We start from the raw sequence: 26,506 nt of genomic DNA on the forward strand, positions 1-26,506 counted from the left end.
CTTGCGAACAGGCTTGAAATAGTTCACCTTCTAAGGTTTGTGATTATTCCTTAACAAAGCACACAGATTCTTGAACGCAAGGTCATAACAACTTATTTACAAAAAAACGAAAACCACAAGAAACGTGCACAACAATTGAAATTTATTTAAAAATAAATTAAATTTTCCTTCCTTCTGTTTGTTTTATTTTATAAAATTCTTACACAAGGATTACATATAGAGAATGCGCGACATTCGCCTCTAAGTGTGCATGTGTATGTGTGTGTTCGAGGGACACCCATGTCTTCCAGCCGCTGCTATAAGTAAGTATGATTGAATCTTTAGTTTGTTTCACACCGGAATTTCGAATGGTTCATCTAGGCTGCTGCTGTAAATCGTGGAATTTTCAAGTCGGGGATTCTTATCTCGGTAGCGAGCAGATCTCGCAGGACGTGAGCTCGCCGCGATTGATGAAGGTGCAGTGGTTGCACGTCCAGGTGTTGGCGTCCAGGTCCATGGCCTCCGAGCCAGCATTTCCTGCATTGGCTGATGCCCCGCCGCTGGGATAGCTGGTGGTGCCTCTGAAAAAAGAGGGGAAACAATTCAATTAGATACTCTATTAGTTAAGCATAATAATCAACGAAAACTCACCCACTGCCCCCGGAACTGGCCTGGATCAGCGACTCGAGCAGCTTCCACACATCCTCGATCTTGAACTGCTCCGCCTGGTTGGGATTCTTGGTGCGCACCGCCTCCAGCAGCGGACCCATGTGCTGGCGCAGCGGCAGCATGTCCATCTTGTACAGGTAGACCAGCAGGTGGAAGTCGGAGATGGCCTCGAGGAACTCCTCGTCGCCCCAGGCGGACAGATAGCAGCTGAGGGCATTGAAGTCCTGCAGGTGGCCGTCGATGTATCGGTTCTCGATGGGGAATTGCTGCCGCTTGTCGTACTCGGTGAAGGTGTAAATGGGTTGCAGCGGAGTGGAGGCGGGCACATCCACCAGCAGATACTCCACGGGCAGGGGGCGAGCCAGTCGCTGCACCTCGTTGCCGTACTGGTCCTTCTCCTGGATGGTGGTCGGAAAAACAAGAGCGGAATTTAACAGGTTATTAGGGCCTTAACTAGGATTAACCCAGCCAGTCTTGGCCCAGTGACCTACATCACATCGGGGGCGAAAAAAAACACTTGCTGACGTCTGATTTGCTCTCTTTTGTTACCCCATTTCAGTCTCTGTCTCTCTAAAAGCTCGCTGGTGGGCAACCTGTTAGCTCGGCAATGACCTTGCCCACATCCCTGAAGGCCGGCGGCACTTGTCTTCGGTCTTGGCCCAATCAGGGTCGCCTGGATCCACTACTCAAGACAGAAGCCCAGTTCTCAGTGAGCCAGAAAAGCCTGAAAGCATGCTGCTTAAATGAAACCTTGTTCCGGGAATCCCCTGATTGAATTGTATTTATATGCTTTAGTCGAAATAAAAACGTATTTTGTATGCATATTAACATAAGTTGATTAAAATATATGGTTTTTCCGATCTTTCGAAATTAAAATGAAAGTTTCCATTCCATGATTAATGTAAAATTTCAGCAAACAAAGTGGGCGAATGACAAATTGCATTTTCATCAATTTCACTAGAGAATCCAAAAATGCCTGCAGCACTATGTTAAAATTTCATTATTAAAAAAAAGGGGGGGGGGGTGGAAAAAGACACAGGACATGGACATTCCACGCCCCTTTGGCTTTATGATTTCAGTTTCGCGACAAACGCAATTAACCAGTGTTTCGTGTCCGCTGTTTGGTCAAAATGGGGGCGTTTTAAACCGCGGAGGAGTCCGCATGGCAACACTTTCTACTCGATGCCAGTGCATTCAATTGGAATGAAATAGCACGCATCGCATGCATAAGTTAATTAGCTCCCGGAGTCCAGAAAACAGACACACCCCATCGACGTCGGCGAAATTCCTGGGATACCTGGTGGAGCAGAAGCTGGTCAAACAAAATCAATGAACGTACATAATAGAGGTTGAGCAGGATATTGGACCAGGACCTTCTGGCTCCTTTAACCATGTTAAACTACGGCAAACCACTCAAAACTTGTTGCATTACAAGTTTCCGCTTCCGTTTGCGTCAGCGGTGGCAAATCGAATTTGCAGCTTAAATTCAATTGAAACAAACTTTCCCCCAATCCACAACATCCATGGGATGTGTCGGCTATCTTTTGTCAATTATCAACTGGGATGCCGGACAATTGAAAATGGAGTTAAATCTGATGGGATGTTCGACACAATGCAAATGAACTGAACCTGCAAATTAAAGACATTGTGTTGGGAGTTTGACATCAAAGAACCTAATCCTATTATTGATAATACCAAAAATGAATTTCCACCCGGTGGGCAAACATGTTGTCCTAGGTAAAAGGGGTGAAACTGTGGGTCGGATTTTTAATCAACTAGGACTAATTAAAAATTCCACCTTTTAGAAAACCAAGCTCTATTAAGGTAATATATCAGAGGCCGTAATCTATAAGTGTAAAAAGCTATTTATTCGGAACTCTGAATCAAGGCACATCGAAGTCCACATGACACTAACAAAATGCATATCAACTTTTAATTGATTTCCTAAGGTAAACTCGGGATCCTCAAGTGGATCTAACCGCTTTCAACAAAAGAATCGTGAATTTTCTCAATGCCTTCAAGGGGCTAATACACTTAAAATAAAGAAAACTCCAGATGGTAATCATACATTCAGAAGTCTTCACCTTCAAGCTTAATTAAAACTAACTAAGTCAGGTCTAATCAAGATTTAAGTTTTAGTAGCAGGTAATAACTAGTTGCATTTCAATTGACTTAACAAACTAATTACACCATGTGTTCTCGTTGCCGAAAACCAAATGGAGTATCATTTCGTTTTGAAAGCCCAATTGCAGAGACAGAAAATGCAAGTGGGTTGCAGAGTTGTGTGCAAAAATATTTGCATGCCCTGTGGAGCATAAAACGACTGTTAGGCGAGAGGAAAAACAGCTTGACATTGACATTGGAAGCCACGCGGGGAGAGCCAGGACACCCAGAGCTTTGCAAGCTCTCTCACAGGACTATAAAAGCCACCTCCTGGCGAGCCGAGGCTGCATTTGCCAACAAATCGCGAAACGGGGCAGGACGAGCCCAACTTTGAGTTGCTCCGAAAGTCAAACGGCACGCGTTATCCTCGGTTGTTATTTTTGTGTTCCGAAAATACACCCATCTACATAGCTATTTGCTTTTTTTTTTTGGCTAACATGCCTGGTTTGAAGGAGGAGTCGCCCCATCCGATGCTCAGAATCATTAGCCAGCTAGGTCACCATGTTCTGGACGGCGGTAGCCTCCTCGACACTCTCCTCGAACAGCGCCGAGAGCTCGGCGGGATTGGCCAGTGCGGCGCCCAGTTACCAGCAGCAGCACACGAAGCCATCGCCGCTGAGAGCCTCCTCCAGCAGCTGGCAGCTTAGCAATGCAGCGTTCAAATCGCGTCTGCAACAGCAACAGCTACTGCAGCAGCACCAGCAACAGATACAGCAGCAGCAACACGAGCACCAGCAGCAGCAACAGCAACAGCAACAGCAGCAACATCAGCAGCAGCAACAGCAACCAGGGGACTTGTCCCAACAGGAAGTGCAGGCAAACAAGGAGCCCAAACATTCTGCGTGCCAGAAGCACAAACTTCAAACAGCGAACATCAAAAAAAAAATCAGTCCAAGGAGTGAAAGTAAAATATTCAAAGCTTTCACCTCCTGCAAGTGCACCCAAAAGTAGCAAAAGTGCAAGTGTACAAATATCAAAACAATAAACACCGAACAATTAAATATTTTTTGATGCATTTTCAAGTTAGAAACTATGAAACGAACACAAACTATATATATAAAACAATAAGAAACAAAAACAATAAAGTTCCTGTGGATTTTAAAGTGAAACGTATACTAAATAATATTTGTAATGAACGCAAATTTTGAGGAATAAAACATATATCTAATGGTAAGATTCAAGTGTTTTAAACATTAATTTTAAAAATAATTACCAAATAATTATATAAATAAATAAATAATAAGTAAAATAAAAACTAAGAACTCATTTGGACTTTATAAAATATTAAAACAAAACTAAAAATAATAAATTTATTAAATATCCCAAAAATTTTATTTTCCACAACTCAACCACTGTTATTGTTTCTGTTTTGTGGTCTTGTTTTTACAAATAAAATATTAAATTGTTTTTTAAAGGTGCTTAGATCTCTCCAATCACGATATATTTAATCAGTAGATTCATTATCATATCTCAACGGATGCAGACCCTTAGCCACACTTATTCGCCACAGATTCGAAACATTCCATTTGGCATCCATCAAAGTTTCGCTTTGATTAGCACATGATTTGACATGCTGAAGGTTAATTTGCATGATTGAAGGCTGGCGGAAGGCTTTTGGCCAGCGGGGCCAAGGGCCATCAATCAAAAAAGGTCGATTTCCCGCAAAAGTATGCTAATTATTTGTCAACTCTACTCGCAACGCGTGTAAAAGATGAGCAACGTTTGTTAAATTGTCCAAATGATTTCTGATGGAAAGAACTTGCTTTCCCGCTCCCTGTGAAAATGGCTAGTTTATAAAGGCATATTAAGACAATGGCATAGCATTTTGTTCAGCTTCTTTGATCTATTTTCAACGGCATCCAGGAAAGCAATTTGCTTGCTGCTGTGATTTTAATATGTACTCTTCATATAAATTCTTGTGCTAAGAAAATATAATTGATTCTTTGAAAAATGTCAGTATGAGCTTTTTTATACAGCATTACTGAAATCTAAAATTTAAAATCAAATTTAAAGATAGAGGTGTATAGCCAGCTGTTATAATTTAGCCGATTAAAATGCAATTTAAAAATAACTAATTCAACTATAATTGCTTTTAGCCTGGGCTAACTTTCTAGAAAATGCAGCAATAAGTAAGCCTGGGAAGTAAAAAGTTGAAATCGAGTCCCAAAGAAATCTAACCCAGGCTGTTATTCAAATAAAGTGTATCAACCGCAGAGCTCCCTACCAACTTCCTGGCGAATATGAAAATGAATCGCACACTTGACCATATGGCTGGGAAATTCACAGCACGTTTGCACTGCCATTAAAACGGGGGAACCAATTATTGTCCTGTGGCCTCAGTCCTTAGTCCTAGTCCGCTTATGGCAATTAGCAAAGGGGATTTCTGCGGCATGGTCCGGGAATAGAGACCTCCTGCCATTATATCCTCTGTCCATCGAAGGTGACACACAGGCACGCAATAAAAATTTATTGCCCGGCATAAAAGCGAAAAGCCAGGCCAATGTCCAATGTCCAATGGCACTGACAATGAGCCCAAGGAGAAGGAAGTGGGCCAAACCAGGCCGCAAATTGTTATCGATTCGCAGATTTGCCTTCGCCACTTTTTATGATTTTTTTTTTTTCAGCCGAATGCTTGGCCTGAATTCGCTGACGCAGTTGTGAAAATTGATTGAGAGACATCTGAAATTCTCAATAATTTACAGAGACAAGTACGCTGAATCACGGAACATATGAGTGCTTATTTCATGGAATTGATTCCACTATAAAGTATTTTTCAATAAGACTGACCAAGTTCATTTACATTTAAGTTTACTGGGAATTCATTAAGCCGCAATATTCGCTCAGGCGGCTGGCAATTGCATAAAATATAAGCCATGAGCTTTTCCGGGCGTGGAAAACTTTTAATTTCATTTGGGAATTGCATGTGCTAAACGAAAGGCTTCGACATGTGTTATAAATAAGTAGACATCCACGAGACCATATAACCTGTTTTCAGACAAAAGGCGATTTCAGGGGGAAATCCCTTGGGTGAAAACCCGACAAACATCGAAATGTGCAACAGGCCTGTTAAAAATGTATGGCAACACAGCCTGGCAATTTGTATAAATAAATCAGGGAGAGTAGATACATTTTTCCTGGTAATGTACAAATTAAGCTGTTTAGTATACCCCCAAAATCCTTATTAAAAGGGTATAATTGCAGAATTACTCATACTCTATGAAAAGCAGATTTAATCTGGGTGATTATTAGCCCACGTGGCGTGTATAAATAGCCTTTTAAAACGTCAACCATTTCATTCTTTATCCCCACTAATTGCCACAATTGACATTTGATGGCAACTAAGTTTCAGAAAAACTTATCCAATTACGCAGGCTTATAAAAATAGGGAAAACAAAAAGGAATACGACTCCTACTACAGAATATACCTCTACAAATGGAATTTAACAATAACATTTGTTAGGCGCACTAATTAAGACATTCAAGGTGTAAACGTGGCCAAATGTGGCTTAAGCCTGAATAATACTGACAGAAGTCGAGCGGGTAATTTATTACAAAAGCAAGTAAGGTAAACCAACCGACCAAGAACCACAGAAATCTGTCATTTGTCTTTCGTTGGCTTTAAATGGCTTTTCTTGTACCCTATTTTAAAAACACCCAATTGTCTCATCTTCAAAAATTGTCATGAATAGACTGTGGCATATTGTCAACTTAATTTCCAGGCGTTGTAAACAATTACCCAAACGAATTCGCGCACATTTCGTACATTTTTCATTCTAAGCACAACTTTTCGGGTGTACAAAACAATTGTAATAAATATGAATTTATGCCCAGGACTGTCAAGGAATTTATTTGCTCAATTTAAGCACTTGCTTCAATGGCAAAAAGTGTCAAAAAAAAGACAGATTCATATTCCCGAAAAAGACCCCAAAAAGTAGGCAACATTTTTTATATGCCATATGCAAAAAGGGACTTCCCCTGTAATTGCTGGGAGCCTGCTAAATTCGCAGACAGCTTAAAACATTTGCATAATTGGAGAACAAAAGGGGGAAGGAAGTGTAGAGAAAGTGGAGAAAGTAAATGTCAGACATACAGCCAAAAGTGAATAATAAACAGAAAACAAAATAGGCGTAAAGAATGCCAGAAACGTGTTTCTTGCTGTCCAATGAAATGGAAGAAAATAGAATCCGGGATGGACAAAAAAAGAAGTGAACCGTTTGAAGCCTTCAGTTTGAGCAGGTGTACTACATATAACACCATGACAAAAAAAAAGAGAAAAGACATACAGAAGGTCACTTCAGAGCTCATTTTTCAACAATGTTTGCCAACCGTTTTTTATTTGTTCTGCATGCCAAACAAATTGCTCAGAAAAAGAAGGGGTTTCATTCGACATGTGATATGGGATTCCTCGAAAATATTATAGTTATGATATGCACAATTTTTCTTAAGCTATAACAAAAAAGTAAAGTCATTTTTATACTGAGATACAAAAGTACATACATATGTATTATATATCATCAAAAAGAAAAATCATTTTATGACAACAAGTTATACCTATAATTTTCTCACATTTCCTAATATTTCCGGAACAAATTACAAGAAGAGGTTTAAATATATTCCATCCCCAACGATCTATAAACAAACTGAACTAAAGTTCCTAACTTTACCCAATCAGACTAATTATTTGTGCAAAATCAGGCTCAGCAGCCGTCGCAATTACTTCGATTGAATATTAATTAATTTGTTTAACCTAGTTCCGGGCTATTTGGACAGTGAAACGTAAGCCAAAATATCCAACATAAATAGCACATGCATGTTTCTTGCCCACAAAGTTTTGGCTTTTGGTCAACATTTTGTCCGAATTCGATGCTATTTCCTTTTGACCAGACTTTTGTTCGTTGCCATGGGCGCTTTCACTTGACCCCCGAAAACCGCTTGTTACTCTTCAAATTGGGGTTCCTGCTCTCGGGTGTCCTGGGCCAAACAAAGTTTGATTACACAGCTTAGAACAAAGTCGCAATAACTGCCGCACGGCAAAAAACTTTCTCAAGGAATTAGGCCAGAATCTTATGGCCCAACTAACATGAAATGGTAGGATGATATCTTCCGAAATGTGAGTGAAAGGTTAATCACAATCAACTCGAAGAATAAACAATTTGAAAATTACAAAGTTTTTTTTGTGGATTAAAACTCAGGAATCAAGAAAAGGAATCCAGGAAAGTTACTTAATAATGAGATGACAAATATTTTAAAAGTAGGTGAAAAGGTCTTGTTTCCTGGCATGTTTCTTTCTGTTGTATCAAGAACTTTTCAATTTCGCTTAGTTGGCTTATTTATTTATTGTGCATAAGCTGAACGAGCTACACAAGTGCAAACAAAGTTGAAGACATCTGTTGATGATTTGTGGTAGACCGCAAATTAAACTGGAAGTGTTTAGGGTGGGTTATTTTTGCTTCGCTTAGGAACAGTTGGGAAATTTATTTAAATTTTAAAAGCCACTTAACCTCTTTTTAACAGAAATAACCGAAGCACTTGAGATTAATCTGAGATCTCAAACAAAACATAATCATAGAACTCCTGGCAAAGTGGTTTGGCAAATGTCAGTTGTGTGTTTAAGCATTCCAGACATAAAAGTACATTCATAGAAGTAGGAACACCTAGGAGCAAGTTCACCCCAAAAACCGAATAATTTAGGTCGAATTTTCTAATTTTGTAGTACTAAAAAAGATGGAGTCGTCTATCCAGGTGCCCAAGGAGCTGGAATCTCTGCTGAGCTGCGGACTGTGTCGTCGGCCATTTAATCTGGCCACCGGGCTGCTGCCCAAGGAGCTGGTGTGCCAGCATAGCTTCTGTGAGGAGTGCGTGTCCAGGAGCACCGTCCAGGAGTCCACCGAGTGCATTTGTTATCTGTGCGGAGTTTGCACGAAGTTGGAGGGCTACAAGCTGCCTGAATCCTTGGCCATCATGTTTCTGCTCCGTGAGCTGCCCGCCTTGGTTTTGGGTAGGGCCATGTTGGATTTCTCCAAGAAGAACAGCAGCAGCGGAACCATTGAAGTTTCTGGCGAGGAATCCAAGGACTCCCTTTCGGACAACTGGTTGGACCAGATCTGCGTGGACAGCTTTTTGGCCAGCAGCGCCGAGCACTGTTTCATCCATGCCATGCCGAACTCCACATGGTGTCACAATTGCGAGCGATTGCTATGTCGCGCCTGCTCCGATGTTCCAATGCATCGGGAACATCGCATGGTCCGCCAGTTGGACTACCATGATGTGCTCCGCCAGCTGCTCACCTTGGAGCTGGCCAAGATCAAGCGCACTGTTGTTCAATCCTCCGAGTTGGCCACTCGTGAAATGATTTTATTTCGCGAGCTGTGCGAAGCCTGCTATCACGTCCAGTTGCATATAAAGCGAGTGATTTTGGAGCACCAGCCCTCCATGGTGTCGGCCAAAATGGTGGGTTGGCATCAGCGCGCCGAACTGGATTTGAGTCGAACCGCCGGCAGTCTCACGGGAGCCAAAATGATGCAGCTGCTCAGCCAGTTGGTACAGCAGCGGCGCAAGTTTGAGGGCCAGTTGGCGGAGGTGCACTTCCAGTGCCGGATGCGGGCTGCAGTCCAGGAGAACGGCATGCAAGTCCTGGATTTCGAGCGTCTCAACGACAGGCTCATGCGGCTGCGCAGGGATCCCCGGCCCGGGGTCGTTCCAGCCAATGTAGAACCACCGCGGGCGCTCATCCTCACCAATTACTGTGTGTTTGCTTACTGGAGCGAAATGCAGCGCTTGATAATGCCCACACGCCCCAGGACTCCGCCGCCGGATGCCGAGTTGCTGCCGCAATCCCGACGAGCGGTGGTGCCACCGCGTTTTAATCACCGCCAGCGAGATGCAGAGGTCAGGCTTCACATGCAGCACGTCGAACTGGATCAGAATCGGGCACTTAGCCGCCAAGCAGAGGATGGTTCCTCCGGTTCCGGCTCGGGCTCCTCCTCCTCGCCGAGCAGCAGTAATAGCAACAGTCAGAGCACCTTCTCCTCGCTGCAAGGCAACTCCACGGCGCCGCAGCAGACCACCACATATGTTCTGGACATGGAGCACTTCCGCATGGTGGAACAATATCGCGAAAGGGTGTGGCAGGAGCAGCAGCAGTGGCAGATGCAGCAGTATGTACAGCAACCATACTACCAAATGGTCCAACCGGATGCCTCCTGGGCCAACTGGGAGGAGCAGTGGTGGCAGCAGCAGCAGCCGCAGATCTTCAGCCAGCAGAACCAGGACTATCACCAGGATGGCACTCTCTATTCCCCGGTAAGCATTGTCCGGCAGCCCTCCGTTCACTGTTATCCCATCTACTTTCTGGACATGGAAATAGCAGGCCAACTGGCCGGACGGGTACTAATCGAGGTGAGATCGGATGCCGCTCCCCGGATGGCGGAGAACTTTGGGGCGCTGGTGCGGCATGACCGGGGCTACGGCTATCGGGGCTGCAGCATCTTCCAGGCCTGGGGAGGCGAGAGCATCATCACCGGCGACTTTGAGTCGCACAACGGACGCGGAGGCCACTCGGCCTTCGAGGATCGATACTTCCTGCCGGACGATACGGGATTACCACCATATCGGGGAACGGTTGGCATGCGTAGGGGACAGCGGCGACAGGACAGGAGTGGCTTCGTGGGCAGCCAGTTCCGGCTGATCCTCAACGAGATGCGCTCCTTTACGGCCATCTTTGCAAACATAGTCCAGGGCATCGAACTGGTGGACCGGATTGCGGCCAGTGGCAATGCCCTGGGACGCCCAGCAGTTAGAAGTATCATCCGGAACTGCGGCGAGTACCATTCCAACCGATAAAGCCAAGTCCTCTTCAAAATACACTGAACACTAAACCACCAACTAAAAGCTCCCCACACACTTTAAATGTAATCGTAATCGTAAATGTACAACGCTCCCCGATATATCTATACAATTCTTGGTATACACACGTCTACTGATCTTGGTACGATTTTTTGTACAAATAAACTCCCCACTCCTTATCGTCAAATATGGACAACGTTTTTTTTGACAACGCATACAATTATAGTCAATAACAGAATACAATTTTTTTTTAACAGGCAAAGAATTTTTATAAACAATTTACAAATCGAACAAAAGTTTTGGATGCTATTTATAAAACAAAAAGAGGGACTTTCAATGACCTATAAAAATTTCGAATTCAACGGACAAGGTGGAAATTGTAACTAACCTTGGTAAATTAATTAAGAGTAATTAAGTGTAGGGTTAGAACTAAAAAACACGTGAAATGTGTTTGAGCGCTACGACGTTACCTGGATCTAGATAAATAGCTACAATAAAATAAATATAAAGTAAACGCGAAAAATCCATATGAATTCATAACTATAAGATGTTATATATGGAACCATTTAAAAAATCTTGATAAGCTCGTCATTCAAACAAAGAAACAGGTGAAATCAAAATAAACAACTGATTAATAAATGTGGTCAATTCAGTATATATCTGTTAGCCAAATTAGATAATAAGATGGTTTTTCGATGTCTACATATGCATTTTGTGTGATCATAATCAAGGCTCTGCTTGTGATGGATTAAAAATTAAACGCCAAGAATAGCCATCCGAAAAAAAATTAAGGGAATCAAGTCGATATATTAAGCCAAAGTAGCAACAAAAAAGAATAAGTATTTAAATTTAAATTTAAATTTAACAATTTGTTCGGAAAGAATAAATCAAAATTTTGTTATAATTTTCCAACATAAATTAGTAGGAATATAAATTTTAATTAAAGTATTTCACATTAAAAAGACGTAGTAATTTTATTAAATTTTAACTTAATTTAGCAATGAAAATATCATTTAAGAACGAAATTAGTTACCAAATATATTTGACACAAGTTTTATTTTAGGAATTAGGAAAATAAAATCAAATCTTATATCGACATTAAAAATGCATTAGATAGAACGGATAGAATGTAGTAAAATGTTTTAGAATGATCATTGTGATCGGTTGGCAGTTGCTCAAGGGGCTAATTATTTAAATAATTAAAAATATAATATAATAATATAACAATGTGTCAGAAATGTGCATCGATGTGTAAATGTCCTAGGTATACGATACTAGAAATGAAATTCTGAAGGAGAACCCAGAGCAATGATGAGAAGTACAAACCAAGAAGAAGAAAGGAACCTAAAACTAATTCGATTGTTTAATAAATTAAAACCACTAATTAGAGAATGTAAGCCTCTTAATGTTAAATGTAAAATGTTTAATTGGCCTGGTAATAAAACTCAGATTTTCTTTGCTTGTAACCACCCAAATAAACCCCCAATTCAATTGATGTCTAAATATGGAAGATGTATGTGTAAATGTGAACGTAATTCAATAAAGGTTGCCCACTATCTAAATTTATTTTCAAGGGAAATTATCATTGTTAAAGTTCTTGGAGCATAAGAACATATATAAGCCTAACAGCTTGCTATAAAGACCAGAGCTTTCGAACTTGGGAATGCTCTTGTATCACAAAAATAAGGTTTTGGACATTTAACAACACTTACCTTATAGAAGACATCTGGAACATACTGCTTGTCTGTAGATTCTCGCACGTAGCCCAGCTCAGGCGCATCCTTAGTGGGTATCAGACAGTTGTCACGCACCAGAGCCATGCACTGAGCCGAGACCGCATAGCCTTCCATGTGCACTTGTTTGGTTTTATCTCCTAAAGGGCAAAAATACAAAATTTAATAACTTTGTTAAAAATAACATTACCAGAACCTTACCCGTCACACAAATTGTCACGAACTTTGAGCCAAAGACACCATTGGAGGCGTATTTACACGGATTTGGGTGGCGATTCTGCAGTTCGCCGGCTGTGATGCACTCCTGGGCCGTAATGAAGTGCGACTCGATGCCGCGGATCTGTTTGACAGTGCCGACACTCGCATCTTCTGTGATGAGATCAGTGAAAATCCAACCAATCTGCGGAAAACACAAAAATCAGTTTTAGTATAAAGTAGGTTTTTGGGAAGTAATAGCTCACCTTCTTCAGACCCAGCGCAGCGGCCACGGCATCCACATCATCGGCTCCCTCATCCGGCTGGATGTTGATCGAATCCCTTGTGGACTCCTGTGGCGGCTCGTAGATGGCTGCCACCTTGGCTCGAATGCCCAGCGGGACATCAGTGTGCTGCTCGTATGTGCCATATAGATATCCCATGCGCTGGTGGCCTGTTGTGCGCCAGTAGTTAAGGAAGCGCTCCACGATCTTGGTGTTCTCGAACATGACGTTATCCACGTGCCGATATGTCTGACGGTTTAGCGTGATGGCCGACGGCTGGCACTTGGAGCAGATACCCTTGGGCCATGGCGGATGCTCGCGGCATCCTGGCTTGATACGGCAATTGATGTCGTCAAAGACAAAGTACTTGCCCTGGTCCATGCCAGAGGTCTGCTTGCGTATGTACGAGTGGAAGGACAAGTGCTTGATGTTCTGCTCCTTCAGATAGGATTCGTCGTAGGGCTCCAGGGCGGAGCAGTGGACACAGCGGCCGTTGGCATTGTGATGGCACCTACAACATACATTGATTGTTTAGTTTAATTCTAATTTAACCATTAAAACATCCAAGAGCCAAAGCTTACAGCTTGCTATCGCGTTCCCGCTTGATGGTGCCATCCGCCTTGCTCAGAGTTTGGTCCACTTCATCTTCGACCACGTTGATGGATGGACGAGCACTGCTTGAATTGCTGTTGCTGCTGCTCTTGAAGAGCTGACTTTCCAGGACAGTGGTACTGGTGCGCTGAAATCAGTTTGGATACCCTTGTTAGTCCCAAGATAGATCTTTTTAAAAGGGTAAACTCACGCGAGACGATGTGCCAGCCATCTGTTTTAAGTAGACCATGTCGCCATGCTTCAAGGACGTTCCCACCAGCTGGGTTCCACTGGCCTGCAGCTCTGTGAGAAAGTTGCGCTCCTTGAAGAGCCCAAATCCATCCACCTTCAGGGCATTCTGAACGCTGTCATACAGATGCTTCAGATTCGACTTGGGCGAGATCTCGATGCGTTTGATGCCCTCCGCCGACTGAACGCGAATTAGCTGAAATGTAATAATAAATAATAAAAAAAACGTTAATTAGTTGGGGGCTGGTGAATAATTGAATTGCTGGTCCAACCGATTGTTTGCATAACACAAACAGACGATGGCGCACAAAGGCGTAGGCGAAATTGCGCTTCTTGTAGATGAATTGCTCGAGCAGCAGTGGTGCACAGGCCATTTTCTGGACTTTCTGGACGGGTCACTGGGTGGGCGGTTGAGTGGGTGGTTCAAAGGGTGGTTCAGTGGGTGGTGGGTGGCTTGGGTGGGGGGGTTGTCAAGTGTAGCTATGAGCCTGAAAGGCTTTTTGCTTAGTGTTTCGGACTGTACGTCATGAAGGCGCGAACTTGACTGTGAAATTTAGTTGGCATCGCAATAAAAACAATTGCAATTCGTTGCCAAAATGAGTGCATAGTTAAAAGAGATCACTTAGCACACAAAAAAGAACTAAATATATGTATGAATTGATTTTGCTTGGGATCTTGGGCGCTCAACAAATACAAACCGATGTATTTACATGAACAACGTTAATTTGTTTTATGTATATGTTATATATTGTTTTAACTTTTGCAACAGGAAGGAAACTACTCTTGTAAGTATGAAAAATATAATCAAAAAAGTTCAGTAAATTTCATTTTATTTTATATTAATTTTAGAAAACAGTTTATATACCTTTAAAGGAACAACAAATTTTTAACAATCTTCGAGAAAATTTAGTATGTAGATATTTCTCTCAGTGCAACACCCCTTCACATATAAATTGTAGTATTGGCCAGACACTTCTGTATTTCCGCATTTACCAGGTGCAGCACTTAAATGCATTTCCCCGGTCGCATTCACTTTTCAATAGCAGTTAATAATTTATTTGGGTTTCAGGTAGGGTCTTGTCTTAAAAACCCCACAAAACCCCCCAGTCCACTTTTTCGCCTAGACTGCAATCGAAAATCTACAAGTCATGGTACCAGCTAATTTCACCGCCTGCACTTTTAGCCCCATTACAAGACTTCGGGCGGTAGTACAACTCCGGAAGGGCATCCAAATAGATGTCACACATATTTTATCCAGAACTTATGCCGGCTAAAACGGTCTTTAATTATATTTGCCATATATAATGCAACAACAACAAACGCCAGCGGACGGGGACACCGACTTTGTTTGCCGGCTTTTTAAAGGTGCACTTATGGACGTACAGATGCTCAATTGCTTTACAATCACTGCACAATCACATCATCCTTGTAGTCATCACTTAAAATGCACTTTTCAATTTGTTATCAACAATTTACTTACAATTTTGTCATTTGGCATTGTAATTTTGTCTCTGTCTCTTTCGCACAGCCAATAGAGGTGGACAAACTTCGATACCACCATCGTTGCCATCGGTGTTATCGATGTTTGGCGGGTAGTCGATATCGATAATTTCCCTGCTGAAATTTATACCGATAGCTGAACATCCGAGGTTATCGATAAATGGAACGCGCGCTATTTGAAAAATGAAAATCAACCGATTTTAAATGTTTCGATTCCAACATGTTGTTGATATATCTAAGCCCTACTTTAACATAGTCTTAAGGTAGACTTTGTGCACATTTATTAAAATAGCGCGGTGTTTTTCTACAACAATTATAAAACAATCAACAAATCGCATTCTAGTGGAAGACAGCAAATGAAAGCAGTGGAAGGGACTCCTCCGCTGGACTTCAGTCGTACTTGAGGTTGCCCATGCAGATGTACTTGATGTCCACGTAGTCGTCGATGCCGTGCTTGGAACCCTCTCGACCGACTCCCGACTCCTTGACCCCGCCGAATGGCGCCTCTGCCGCGGAGATGATGCCCTCGTTGACACCGACCATGCCCACCTCCAGTCGCTTGGCCACACGGAACACCTGCTGCAGGTTCTCGCTGTAGAAATATCCGGCCAGGCCTCTCCTGGTATCGTTGGCCTTCTTCACCGCCTCCTCCTCGTCACGGAAACGAATGATGGAGACCACCGGGCCAAAGACCTCCTCGGAATAGAGTTGGGCGGAGGGAGGAACATCTGTTACTATTGTGGGGGCGTAGAATAGGGCACCATGTTCAGCCAAAGGTTTGCCACCCAAGATAATGTTTGCCTTCTTCGATCTCGCATCCTCCACAAAGCCACTGACTTTCTTAAACTGCATTTCGTTAATCAGAGGTCCGATTTGCACATCACATCCCTGTCCATCGCCGATCTTTAGGGCCTCCACGCGTTTTTTCAGCTGACCCACAAATTTATCGTAGATGCTGTCCTGGACAAAGAATCTGTTGGCGGAAACGCAGGTCTGTCCGCAGTTTCTGAACTTGGAGGCCATGGCGCCATCCACAGCTTTCTCTATATTGGCCGAATCAAAGACGATAAACGGCGCATTGCCGCCAAGTTCGAGGCAAATCCTCTTGATGCCATCAGCGGAGTTGCGGAATAGCAGCTTGCCCACTTCGGTGGAGCCTGTGAAGGAGATGCCCCTCACGTCGGGGCTCTTGCAGAAGAGATCGCCAATTGGAGCCGCTTCTTTGGTGGTCACTACATTTATCACGCCTTTTGGAATTCCTGCATCCACTGCCAATTTGGCAACCGCCAACGCGGTTAGTGGTGTGTCCTCGGAGGGCTTCACTACCACTGTACATCCTGCCGCCAGAGCAGCTCCTGCCTTTCTCGTTATCATAGCCATCGGGAAGTTCCAGGGGGTAATCAAGGCAGCCACTCCGATGGGCTGCTTCATCACAATGATCTCCCGGTTGGGAGTAGGACTGGGCACAATCTCGCCGTAGACGCGACGTGCCTCCTCCGCAAACCATTCCACAAAGGCGTTGCCATAGGCCACCTCCCCCTTGGACTCGTTGATGGGCTTGCCCGACTCCGCCGTCATTATCTCGGCTATCTCCTGCGAGTTCTCCTCGATCAGTTTGTGCCACTTCTGCAAGGCGAGATAAGATAAGATTAGGAGGGGTTAGCTATAAGCAAACGAAATGGTGACAATGACCTACAGTCGAACTTCTCTAAGTTTAAATCAGTTGGATAAAGCTACTTTATTATAACATGCGGAGTTTTCATAATATATGTCTTAATTTTGAGTTGTTTAAAGTATCTCGAACTTAAAATAAAATTCTATTGATAATATAGATCTTGATAAACATGTTTATAATGCGCATATGATAAAATACAGCCTCTTAACAAGTTTTTCTCTATTTCTATTCTGTTTAAATAAGCTCATCTGCATATTTTAGTTTTATAGTATATAATTCCAGATCTTTGGTTCCCAAATGAGAGGCCCTGATAAGGAATGATCCCGGCACTCACCTTAAGCAGATTGGAGCGATCTTTGGCCGTCAAGGATCGCCACTCCTTGGACTCGTAGGCTTGTTTGGCTGCGTTGATGGCCTGCTGGGCATCCGCCACATTCATGTTGGGCACCTTTCCAATCACGGCTCCATTGGCAGGATTCCTGACCTCGAAGGTGGCCTTTGAGTTGCTTGAGTCCACCCAGGCGCCATCCACCAGAGCCTTATCCTGGACCAAAGCGGAAAGTCCTCGCATCCTGCAGAACTTTAAGTTGCTTCCTGTTCGTGCGACTCCGCTTAACTGTCGCCACATTCTGTCGACTGAGAACAATAAACAATATATATTAGAACAAATTAACAATTGGGTACTAATCGATTGTTGACCGGTCTCTTGCCGCTCTCTCTTTATCACCTTTTTTCACCTGTTGGGGGAGTTTAAGGGGGTTTATCTTATCTGCAACGTTATCGGGAAGATTCTCTGCTGTCCTACTGTCCCAACTGTAGTTGGGGCTTCAATATGGGCGCTTTGATTGGATTTAATTGATTTTAATTTGATACGCTCCGAACCAGCAGAGCGATTGAAACTGCCAACTTGTTTACGGTTATCAAAATCAGCTGGATGCAAAATGGGACTGCCAACCTGTTTATTCGTGTTCTCAAAGACAACTGTTAAGAACCGCGAAAAATTATGGTTTTTAAATACCAATAATAATTTTTGTAAAAAGTCAATATATAAAAAATGTTAAAGGTTAGGAACCTATTAATATATCTTTCCTTATTATTTTAAAAATCATCAGTTACTGTAATTTTACTATTACCGGTGTTAATATTAATAAATTTAAAATTGACTGTTATTTTAAATTTCCTTGAAAAATTTCCCATTTATGTTATCGGAATTACATTGATCTATCGATCTCTAGTTACAGAGCAACAACCTTTCGTCATGCCATTGGGCGGCAACCGTTTGACTTTCAAAAAGAAAAAGGGAACAGCAAGAAAAAGAAAGTCCATGTATGCTTCCTGATTCCCATTTTTAGCCGTTGCTTTACATTTACGATTTTAAGGCAGCGCCACTTGTCCCAACAATCTCTGGACAATCGGTGCCTTTCGCCCGATCCAAGCGATCTTTTTTGCATGCGCCGCCAACGTGGAGCAGGGTGCTCCATTTATTATGACTTTGTAGCCAGGCATCACGACCATAGATTTCACATATGCCGGCAGCGATTCTAGCAGAAGGTGGGTCTCCCAGCCCATCCTCTACACTTGCATTTAAAAAATTACCCATGATATTCTGCCAATATTAAATATATTTTAAACCTACTGGTAAAATATTTGCAAAAATTAACAATAATTATATTAAAATCATTTTATTTTTGAGTTTATAAGGTTGTTCCTTTTGAAAGAACTTTATACCTTTGGAAATCCTTTTCTTCGAGTGCCATTTGGCATTAGACAGCGGCAGGTTCTGCCTACTGGGCTACTGGTCATGCAGCTTCCACCTCTTCCAACTCACCTGGTTAAGTCTTCCCTTCGCCCAGGAGCCCGCAATCTGTGTTGCAAATTTTGTCAATAAATTTCGGCTAAGAATGCCAAAACAGGCGGCCGTCCACATGGACATCATAACTGTTAAGATAAGATTGCCTAGATGGCGATCGGAATAGATGGGGATGCAGAGATTCCTGCTCCCAAATGAATTCAATTAGTTGTGATTTAAAACTAATTGAAAATGCGTCTAGCTCGGAAGCAAACGTGCCTGCTGCCGGCTCCTGTCGATAGGTGTTTAAGTTATTTGTCTTAAGTGCTGCCGGGAGGTGTGTGCCCCTGTCCCATTCCAAACTGATCGAGATCAAAGTGCACTGGGAAAAATATGATAAACATTCTAAAATAATATTAAAACCAAATTTACAATATTTTAAATTTTTATGAATACGTTGAAAATGTGAAATTTACTATATATACGTATAAATTTGGATAAGAGCGAATTCTCTAGATTATACTATACGAGTATATTGAAAGAGTCCTACACTTTAATAAAATACATTTCCTTTTTTAAATGGTTACACCCAATTGATATCATTTTATCATTTTCTATAATTTACTAATATTAAACAAATAAAACTTTAGTCGTTTTTAGAAAAATTCTATGAATTATTCTTTATTTTTCCATGTTAAGGACCTTAAACATAATATGTTCTAATATATTATATCTAATGTTCTAAAATAATAAATATTTAAATTTTAGCTATTATATGATTTTGTGAGTGTTCCCTTTTCATCAGGGCTCATCAACAACCCATCTAATGAAGTAGTCAGTCAGTCAGTCGGCACGGCACTCAAAACCAATCTAATGTCTGCTTAACTGCACAATTTTGACAGTTTTAATGCGCTGGCATGGCCGGCGAATTTATGGGGCCTTCGCTTTTATAGAATGCAAACAATTGACAACCCAGAAATAGGCAGCCGTGTGCCTTTTGTGATAGCTAATTGTAATACGAAATCATAACACGCCATAAAAACGACACAAAGCTGGAAAGATGGGATCGTTTGGGTTCGTATAGGATTGTCTTGGACCGGTTCTGGTGCTAGGCCCTCTGGAAGACCAAGACGCCGCCCTGGCAGCTGGTCAATGGAAACAATGATGTGGCTGGCCCTCTCCTTCATTCTGGAGATCCAAAGACACCCGTCTCTTTCGGGAGGATTCCAATACACTCTCTAACGCGAATGCGGCCGAGCCATAAATCATGTTTGGAAACACGTTCCTTAACGCGAGAATAAAACATCTGTTGTTGGGTTTTTTGGTTGGGATCGGGATCTGATCTGGTTGCCTGGCAGCTTTCTTGCGAGGACAAAGGACTCGCAAGCTTAGGGCGCAAACTGGTTGCCAATTGTCCTGGCAATGTGGCAAGATGGCAATGGCAATGGCAAATGGCAAGAAAACAAAACAGCCGCCGAACAGATAAATGTCGTGATCGACTCACGCAACATCAGCAGCTGCTCCTCGGGAATTAACCATCCTCGGTTGGGTTACAAAAATTAACCCATTAAGGACATGCAAAAAAAACATTTTCTTTATATGAAAGGAAAAATACTTAGTATGCCAAAAAAAATATCTGCAGAAAAGGTATCAGTGACTAAACCAATACAAAACATTTCATGCACTTAAAAAATGTTCTCCCTCAAACTTAAAAATTTGAAGTTAATGACAATATAAAAAAAATGTGTATAGATAATTTAGTAAAGAAAAAATAGTCATTGTCCGAAATTTATAAAATAAAGGACGAACACGTTATTGCGTGCAGAATAAAGTAAAATCATTTTGCAATACCATGTTCGATTTTTTGCGTAAAGCTCATAGAGGGTTAACTTGAAAAATGGCTGCGGCTTGCAGGATAATAGCTTTGCAGATATGAACGCTGTTGCTCCTGTTTCGACTCCCTCTGGTGCGATCCCGATGCGGATCCTGTTGGAGATCCTGCTCCTGCTGACTCACCTTGGCACGTGTGCTTAACGATCGCTTCTGCAGCTGCTCGCAAGTCAAGTCGCAGGGAAATCGAATAAGGACGAAGATGGAGTTGGAGATGAGGATGAAGAAGTAGAGGCAGCTGCCAGGAGTTCTCAATTTCGAATGTCCCATCCAGATCCGAAACGGGGCGTCCTGAATGCGTCAGCAGATTAGCTCTGTCCGGGTGGAAGCAACACGTGTGCGATTGTGATTGCGATCCCATCCAGGATACCCTATCCCTTGGCGAGCCTATTTTTTTTTTAATTTTCTATGTAGAAGATCCCCTGGCCTTAATTATTGTTTACCTTCGCATCAAGGTTACGGCATAATGATTATGCCCTACTTGATTATCATTTCATAATTCCGCCGCCCTTTGTGTGCCTCTCTACTTTCCCCGGCATGTCCTGGCATGCACTGGAACTCGATCCCGTTGTCCTTGAGCCGCACAAAACGATCCCTTATCCGCATCCTTTGTTGTCCCTTGATATACAAAAATATGCCTCGCCAACCCCAAAAAATTCAAACAAGGGAACACCCGAATTTTAAAGATTCCAAGACCTAGGCGTATAATACCCTGCGAAATGAAGTGAAAAGTGTTTGGCTAACGAGTGCTTTTGTGATAACTACCTTTTCTTATGAAAAATTCCGGCAAATCAAATTAAATAGTTATGAGAAAGAAATTTTGAAAATTTCACAAGTCAAAAAGTTTCTGATCTCGAATTATTTCATTGATCTTGGTGGGATAAAGAATGTCATGCTGTGAACGTCAAAAAATAATATAAAAACCAAATTAAAATGCTTTTTATTTTTAAAATGTTTAATACACTTAATAAAATAAAGGTTAGCTTCGTAAAACAGTTTAGTATTTCTAGAGTACCATAAACTCCAGTTTGTTTAAGGTACACGATTCTGGATCTTTGTAGCTGACTTTATCTGAGGGAATCTTAATTGCGTACTACTTTTGATAGATTGTAATCATCTTTTCTGGGCTGCGCATAATCCTTTCTTCGACCTTCTGTTGTCTGTGGATAGGAAATATTAAATTGCGCATTCCATTCGCTTCTCCTTCCAAAACCCTTGCCAAAGTTGAAATTTGGTACATTTATTGCGACTTACTCATCTCGAAACCAGGTTCTTAGATCTCCAATTTTGGGGTGGATTTTTTACTACAAACACACTGCAAAAAAAATAAAAAATCTTTAAGAATACTATTATTTTTAAGCAAATTATTTTCATAATACGAGTTAATAAAACTGCAATGGATGAAAATCACAAATAAAATATTTTCTTTAAATGTTAAATCGTTGGATTTACTTCGATTTGATCCTTGCTTTTCAAACTAGGCCTTTAGAAAAGAAAAGAATTTTTTCTTGCAGTGTAAAAGCAAAACACCGTCAACTGGAAGACCTTGGCCCTTCACCAACTGCTCGGATTGGAAAAACTGTACCGAAAATCGCTTAAAAGCGCGTAAAACATAGTTTGAAAAGCAATCAAAGAAACTACGCATTTCGATTTGATCCTTGCTTGAATCATATATGTGCTAGCATTGTTTTGTATAATTTATGCAACCCCAACCCCAACGCAAAATGCCATTGAAAGGGCGGAAATGGGGTGGCTCTATTGCGCCTCCCTCCCCCCTTCCAGCATCTCCATTTATGGGGTAGTTCGGTGGCAGGATGGTACACCAAACAAAAAGAATGTATCAGTTCTAAGAATTATTAACTTAAATGAAAGTAAAACCCTAAGTCATATAAAAATTATAAATTAAATACTATAACATTATCAAGAGGAAATTCTGGGAAGATATTAATATGATACTCTATAATCTAATATTCTAATATTATATAAAGGATCTTTATAAAATACTAAATTTTTTTTATAATATTATTTTCCTGAGTGTGTTTATAATGCCTTTTTTTGGTGGATACCAGAAAAATCTGTTGCGTAGTCCTGCTCCCTGATTCAAATGCGTCGTTGAGGGATTCTCACGCTGGATTTTCCCAGTTTCTGTCCTTGGCCCTGCCCTTAGCCTTATCCTTGTCCTTGTCGTTGTCCTTGTCCCTGATCCCCTAGTCTTTTTCTTCCTTTTTCCTCGGTGGCTTGTTGTGTTTTTGATTTGGGTAGGCCTCAGTTGGTTGCGCCTTTGTGGGCATAATTATGCCTCCGTTCTGGAACCACCGAGTGCATTCTCATTTAAATCCGGTGCAGTGCAACATTTCTCATATCGCATTTCCGCTTAATTGTCTGCGATTGTAACAGGCCGAAAGGAAAGGAATGAAAAATAATGAAAAGGAAGCGGGGAGGACGAGATGATCGCGATCATCCCGTTTCGCAAAAGCTCCCGGCAGCTGTTGTCTCTTATTTTTGCCAAGTTTATGCGAATCGCCCCGAAATGCATAAACATATCAAATTACGACGATCGAATTTTGTAAAAACCGGAAGTTTTTAAATCTCTGTCCGAAAGACAAAGGCCCAGAGATCATTGGCGGCATTTTCTCTTTATTTTAATTTGCAAGCAAATCTTTATAAATTTCGACATTCCTTAGCTTAATGATGATGCACTGCAAGATCATCTCTGCGGCCGCCCTTGAGTGGTTAAAAAAAAAAGGAATAAAGGATCTTCTTTTGTAACGAGATCTTGAACTTTGCGTCCCATTTCGATCGCTTGATTTGTTTTCGAGCCACTGCAAACAGAATTTCTGTTACATTTTTGTCGAGCTTAAGTTGGGATCTGTTTTTATTGAACAAACAGCGGCGATCGCACTGCAAACAGCTAAATCAGCACTCATAAAACAACGAAGATCTGTGGAGCTCAGGCGAAGATTGGGGGAATCAGTAGAGGAGGCAGCGGCATCTCCTCTTTGGGATGCGGAAAACTTTACCTCTAAGCGAGGGTCAAGTTCATTGACATCTTGCTTATACATTTTGTATTATTCAATAGAAAAGAAAGATATTTTTAAGCGGAAAAACATCGTTGCAAAATATACATTATTTTTGGGTGTTATTTTTTCGCGTGTTTTACAAAAATCGCACATATTTCCAGAACTACAAAATATTGACTATTAACAAATGATCCCTGATATTTTAGTTTCCTTGAACGTAACCTGACTAGCTTAGTAGGGATATTCTTATCAGTAATGTTTAGAAAGTTCTTCAAACCTTGTTTGTTTCTATTCTATTTTATAATATGATATGTAGCAGAAATCCCTCACTAATCTCGATCTTCTTTTAATCCCCTTTCCCAAGCTCATATTCCCGCTGATCCGGCTGATTATCCCCCTGCTGACAACGCAAATCCATCAAGACTTAATGCATGCTTGAGTGCCTCACTACTGGAAGATTTCGCGCTTAGATCGCTTTACAGCCATATGTATGGATGATCATGCCAAATTTGCACACCATCGATCGATGGATGAGGCAGACGCCCGAGGAGGGTTATTCGCGTTAACAACTTCATTGCACCATGGACAAGATTGCGAATCGCAGAAGATCGATCAATATACTTTCACCTTGGCTCAAATGAGTCGTGAAATGAAATTCATTCTTGCGCAAGATTCCAGAAAATGGTATATGTTAGGGATCGTATCGAGATGGTCCTTTTGGTGCTTCTTCTATTGTCCCTTTTTGCACTAAGCCGCAAGCAAATTTGTTTTCCGCTCGAGATCGATCATTTTTGGGACCGTAAATCACGGCAGGATGTGCAGGACCAGTGTCCTTTTGTCTTCGGCTCTGCCATTGTGCTCGAAATGTTGTTTTTCTTTCGGCTCTTGTTTTTTTCCTCTACTGTTTGCATTTCGAAATGCAAAATATGAGCAAGAAGAAGCGGCAGGAGAGAGGAGAAAATGCTGACCGATCTTTTGGCGATATGCAAACATCTGCCTTTGGCCCTGTTTACTTGTTTTTTTTTTTCGACCACTCCACATCGAACTCAACTGTACCCTTGTACCCACGGCGAGATCTTGGATCACACTCGTTCCTCATCAATTTGCTACGTGCTCTACCAGGAATCCGGGCAAGGATCATAGTGGAACCGATCACTCCACACCTGTTATTTAGGACACTATTAGCTACGTGAGCGCGCCTCGCGATCTTCGCTCAAGAAATCTCAAGACCACATAGGATCATACATATACATACCCAAACAGCAGACAAGAAAGGTTTAAGCCAAACCTGTTGGTCCGCCTAATGCCGCACATTAATTCAATAGGCCACGAAGGAGGATCGTGGGTTCGCTCATGCATGTAGATCACCGCAGCGGATCAAAATAAATATCGAAATGCAGACCAGGACCGAAAAGAGTCGGGAAAAACAGGCTCAAAACAGGTACAGGTAGTCCAAATCGCCCTGTCTGCGGCTCGTCTGCCGGATTAGAGTTAGAAAAAGGATCGATGAATGAGCCAAGGATCTCGCCGATCGCCGATCGACAATTGAAGTGGAAGCCCTTACAGGGTCCATTCTATTCCATTCCAATCCATTCGGGCGGAAGTAACAGCTGCTGCCTCTTTGGGTCTTGATCTGCATCTTTTCGGTCCTTGTAAGACGGGCCGGCAATTATCGACGCTGCAGCTGTAAAATCCCCAAAAACAACAGGCTCATAAAGCCGAAATCACTTCGAAAGTTTCGCTCCCACACAAAAAGCTTCCTGCGGCTACGATCGTTTGGATGCACTGGGCCAAATATCTAGGTAGAACTATGTGTTGTTCTAAAATACATTCTTATTTAGATTCATCATAAAAATTTAAATGAGATTTCAATATTTTTTAGAGAATTGGACTCCAAAAGTAGAATTTTTAGGAAATATATTTGTTAAGAATATTACAATTTAAAACGATTTTAAAATTGTTATATTGAGATAAGATATAATTAATATTTAGATTATCTCTATTTAATACAGAGCAGATACTATTATATTATTTTATTTCAAATACTGCTCTTACTGATTCTTTTCTAATAAGCAGCGATGATCTTATTTTCACACGTCTTTGAAATTTTGACAGCTTTTTTGAGAAATCTTCTTGCAGTGTGTCCTACTCTCTTCTGGCCCTTGAAACGATGCATCTCTCTGTTTTGGGTCCGATATTCTTCTTCGACTGCTGTCGTTGTCGCACCTGTCGCACAATTTATTTTTCGCCCAAGAAACAAAAAAGCCCAAAAAGCAATGCAATAACCACCAAAAAAAATAAGGAAAAGCAAAAAAAAAAAAAAACAGGGCAGCAAAAAGCAGTTGCTTGATGTGCAGCGCATATCCGTTTGTCTTTAGCTTCCTTTTGGTAATGACGACAGAGCCGAAAGAAGCAGCTGCCGTTCCAAAAACATGGCCAAGACAACAGCAGCGAAATGGTATGGTATGGTCCTGATCCCGAGATACTTGGATGTACATATCTACAGTCTGCAGTCTTCAGAAGACCCAGACGAAGACGCTTCCCAGCAAAATTGAGCTTGGGCTTGTAATTTGCAATCGTTCACATGCTGTTCTTGTCCGATTTTATTTGCTTTGCTTTATTTTAGATGCTCTCTTGTGGTCATAAAGTTTATCTGCCTTCATGGACGAAACCAGAAGGAAAACGATTGCCAAAAAATATATATTGAAAATCGCCTTCTGTTCTGTTTTTTCATTCGATTTCGGTGAGAAACAAGAAAAGGTTCACAGCCCTTTTCAGCAGTTGTAGATCAATGTCACATTTATGTTTTGATTTCAGATTTATAACTTTATTAAAAACGAACAAGAGGACCTACATATATGTGCATGTTCCATGACACTTTGAATTACGGATTGAAGAGGATGGATAATAATTTTCCAATAAAA

At 41.7% G+C, this 26,506-nt stretch overlaps 4 protein-coding genes across 8 annotated transcripts; 2 read left to right on the forward strand and 2 right to left on the reverse strand.

Annotated features, from left to right (window-relative positions):
* Window positions 1-125: 125 nt before the first annotated feature.
* Npl4 (nuclear protein localization 4) lies at window positions 126-15,300 on the reverse strand. 2 transcript variants are annotated; one of them, XM_017077388.4, is made up of 8 exons: window positions 15,189-15,300; window positions 13,671-13,904; window positions 13,450-13,607; window positions 12,851-13,379; window positions 12,591-12,789; window positions 12,369-12,529; window positions 631-1,046; window positions 126-560 (listed from the first exon to the last, which is right to left on the reverse strand). In XM_017077388.4, the coding sequence occupies exons 1-8, from the start codon at window positions 15,276-15,278 to the stop codon at window positions 401-403; spliced, it is 1,947 nt and encodes a 648-aa protein (XP_016932877.4). In that variant the 5' UTR covers window positions 15,279-15,300; the 3' UTR covers window positions 126-400. The 2 variants fall into 2 exon arrangements, with proteins under 2 accessions (XP_016932877.4, XP_016932876.3); XM_017077387.4 differs by lacking the exon at window positions 15,189-15,300 and adding an exon at window positions 13,981-14,196.
* Window positions 2,917-3,816, forward strand: LOC108012110 (putative uncharacterized protein DDB_G0291608). Its single transcript, XM_017077392.4, has one exon. It carries the CDS (start codon window positions 3,313-3,315, stop codon window positions 3,760-3,762), a length of 450 nt encoding a protein of 149 aa, XP_016932881.4. The 5' UTR covers window positions 2,917-3,312; the 3' UTR covers window positions 3,763-3,816.
* On the forward strand, window positions 8,423-11,398 carry LOC108012106 (tripartite motif-containing protein 72). Of its 3 annotated transcripts, none has more exons than XM_017077385.4 (2): window positions 8,423-10,113; window positions 10,178-10,429. In XM_017077385.4, the coding sequence occupies exons 1-2, from the start codon at window positions 8,536-8,538 to the stop codon at window positions 10,202-10,204; spliced, it is 1,605 nt and encodes a 534-aa protein (XP_016932874.4). In that variant the 5' UTR covers window positions 8,423-8,535; the 3' UTR covers window positions 10,205-10,429. The 3 variants fall into 3 exon arrangements, with proteins under 3 accessions (XP_016932874.4, XP_016932875.4, XP_036674226.3); XM_017077386.4 differs by having other exon boundaries at window positions 10,181-10,429; XM_036818331.3 differs by having other exon boundaries at window positions 8,525-11,398.
* A 172-nt stretch (window positions 15,301-15,472) lies between the features above and the next one.
* Window positions 15,473-17,783, reverse strand: Ssadh (succinic semialdehyde dehydrogenase). Of its 2 annotated transcripts, none has more exons than XM_065866213.2 (3): window positions 17,611-17,783; window positions 17,218-17,519; window positions 15,473-16,834 (listed from the first exon to the last, which is right to left on the reverse strand). In XM_065866213.2, exons 2-3 carry the CDS (start codon window positions 17,509-17,511, stop codon window positions 15,599-15,601), a joined length of 1,530 nt encoding a protein of 509 aa, XP_065722285.2. In that variant the 5' UTR covers window positions 17,512-17,519; window positions 17,611-17,783; the 3' UTR covers window positions 15,473-15,598. The 2 variants fall into 2 exon arrangements, with proteins under 2 accessions (XP_065722285.2, XP_036674464.3); XM_036818569.3 differs by having other exon boundaries at window positions 17,621-17,782.
* Between the last annotated feature and the right edge of the window lie 8,723 nt (window positions 17,784-26,506).

This window comes from Drosophila suzukii, chromosome 3 (assembly GCF_043229965.1).
Source record: "Drosophila suzukii chromosome 3, CBGP_Dsuzu_IsoJpt1.0, whole genome shotgun sequence".
Taxonomy (NCBI): Eukaryota; Metazoa; Arthropoda; class Insecta; order Diptera; family Drosophilidae; genus Drosophila; species Drosophila suzukii.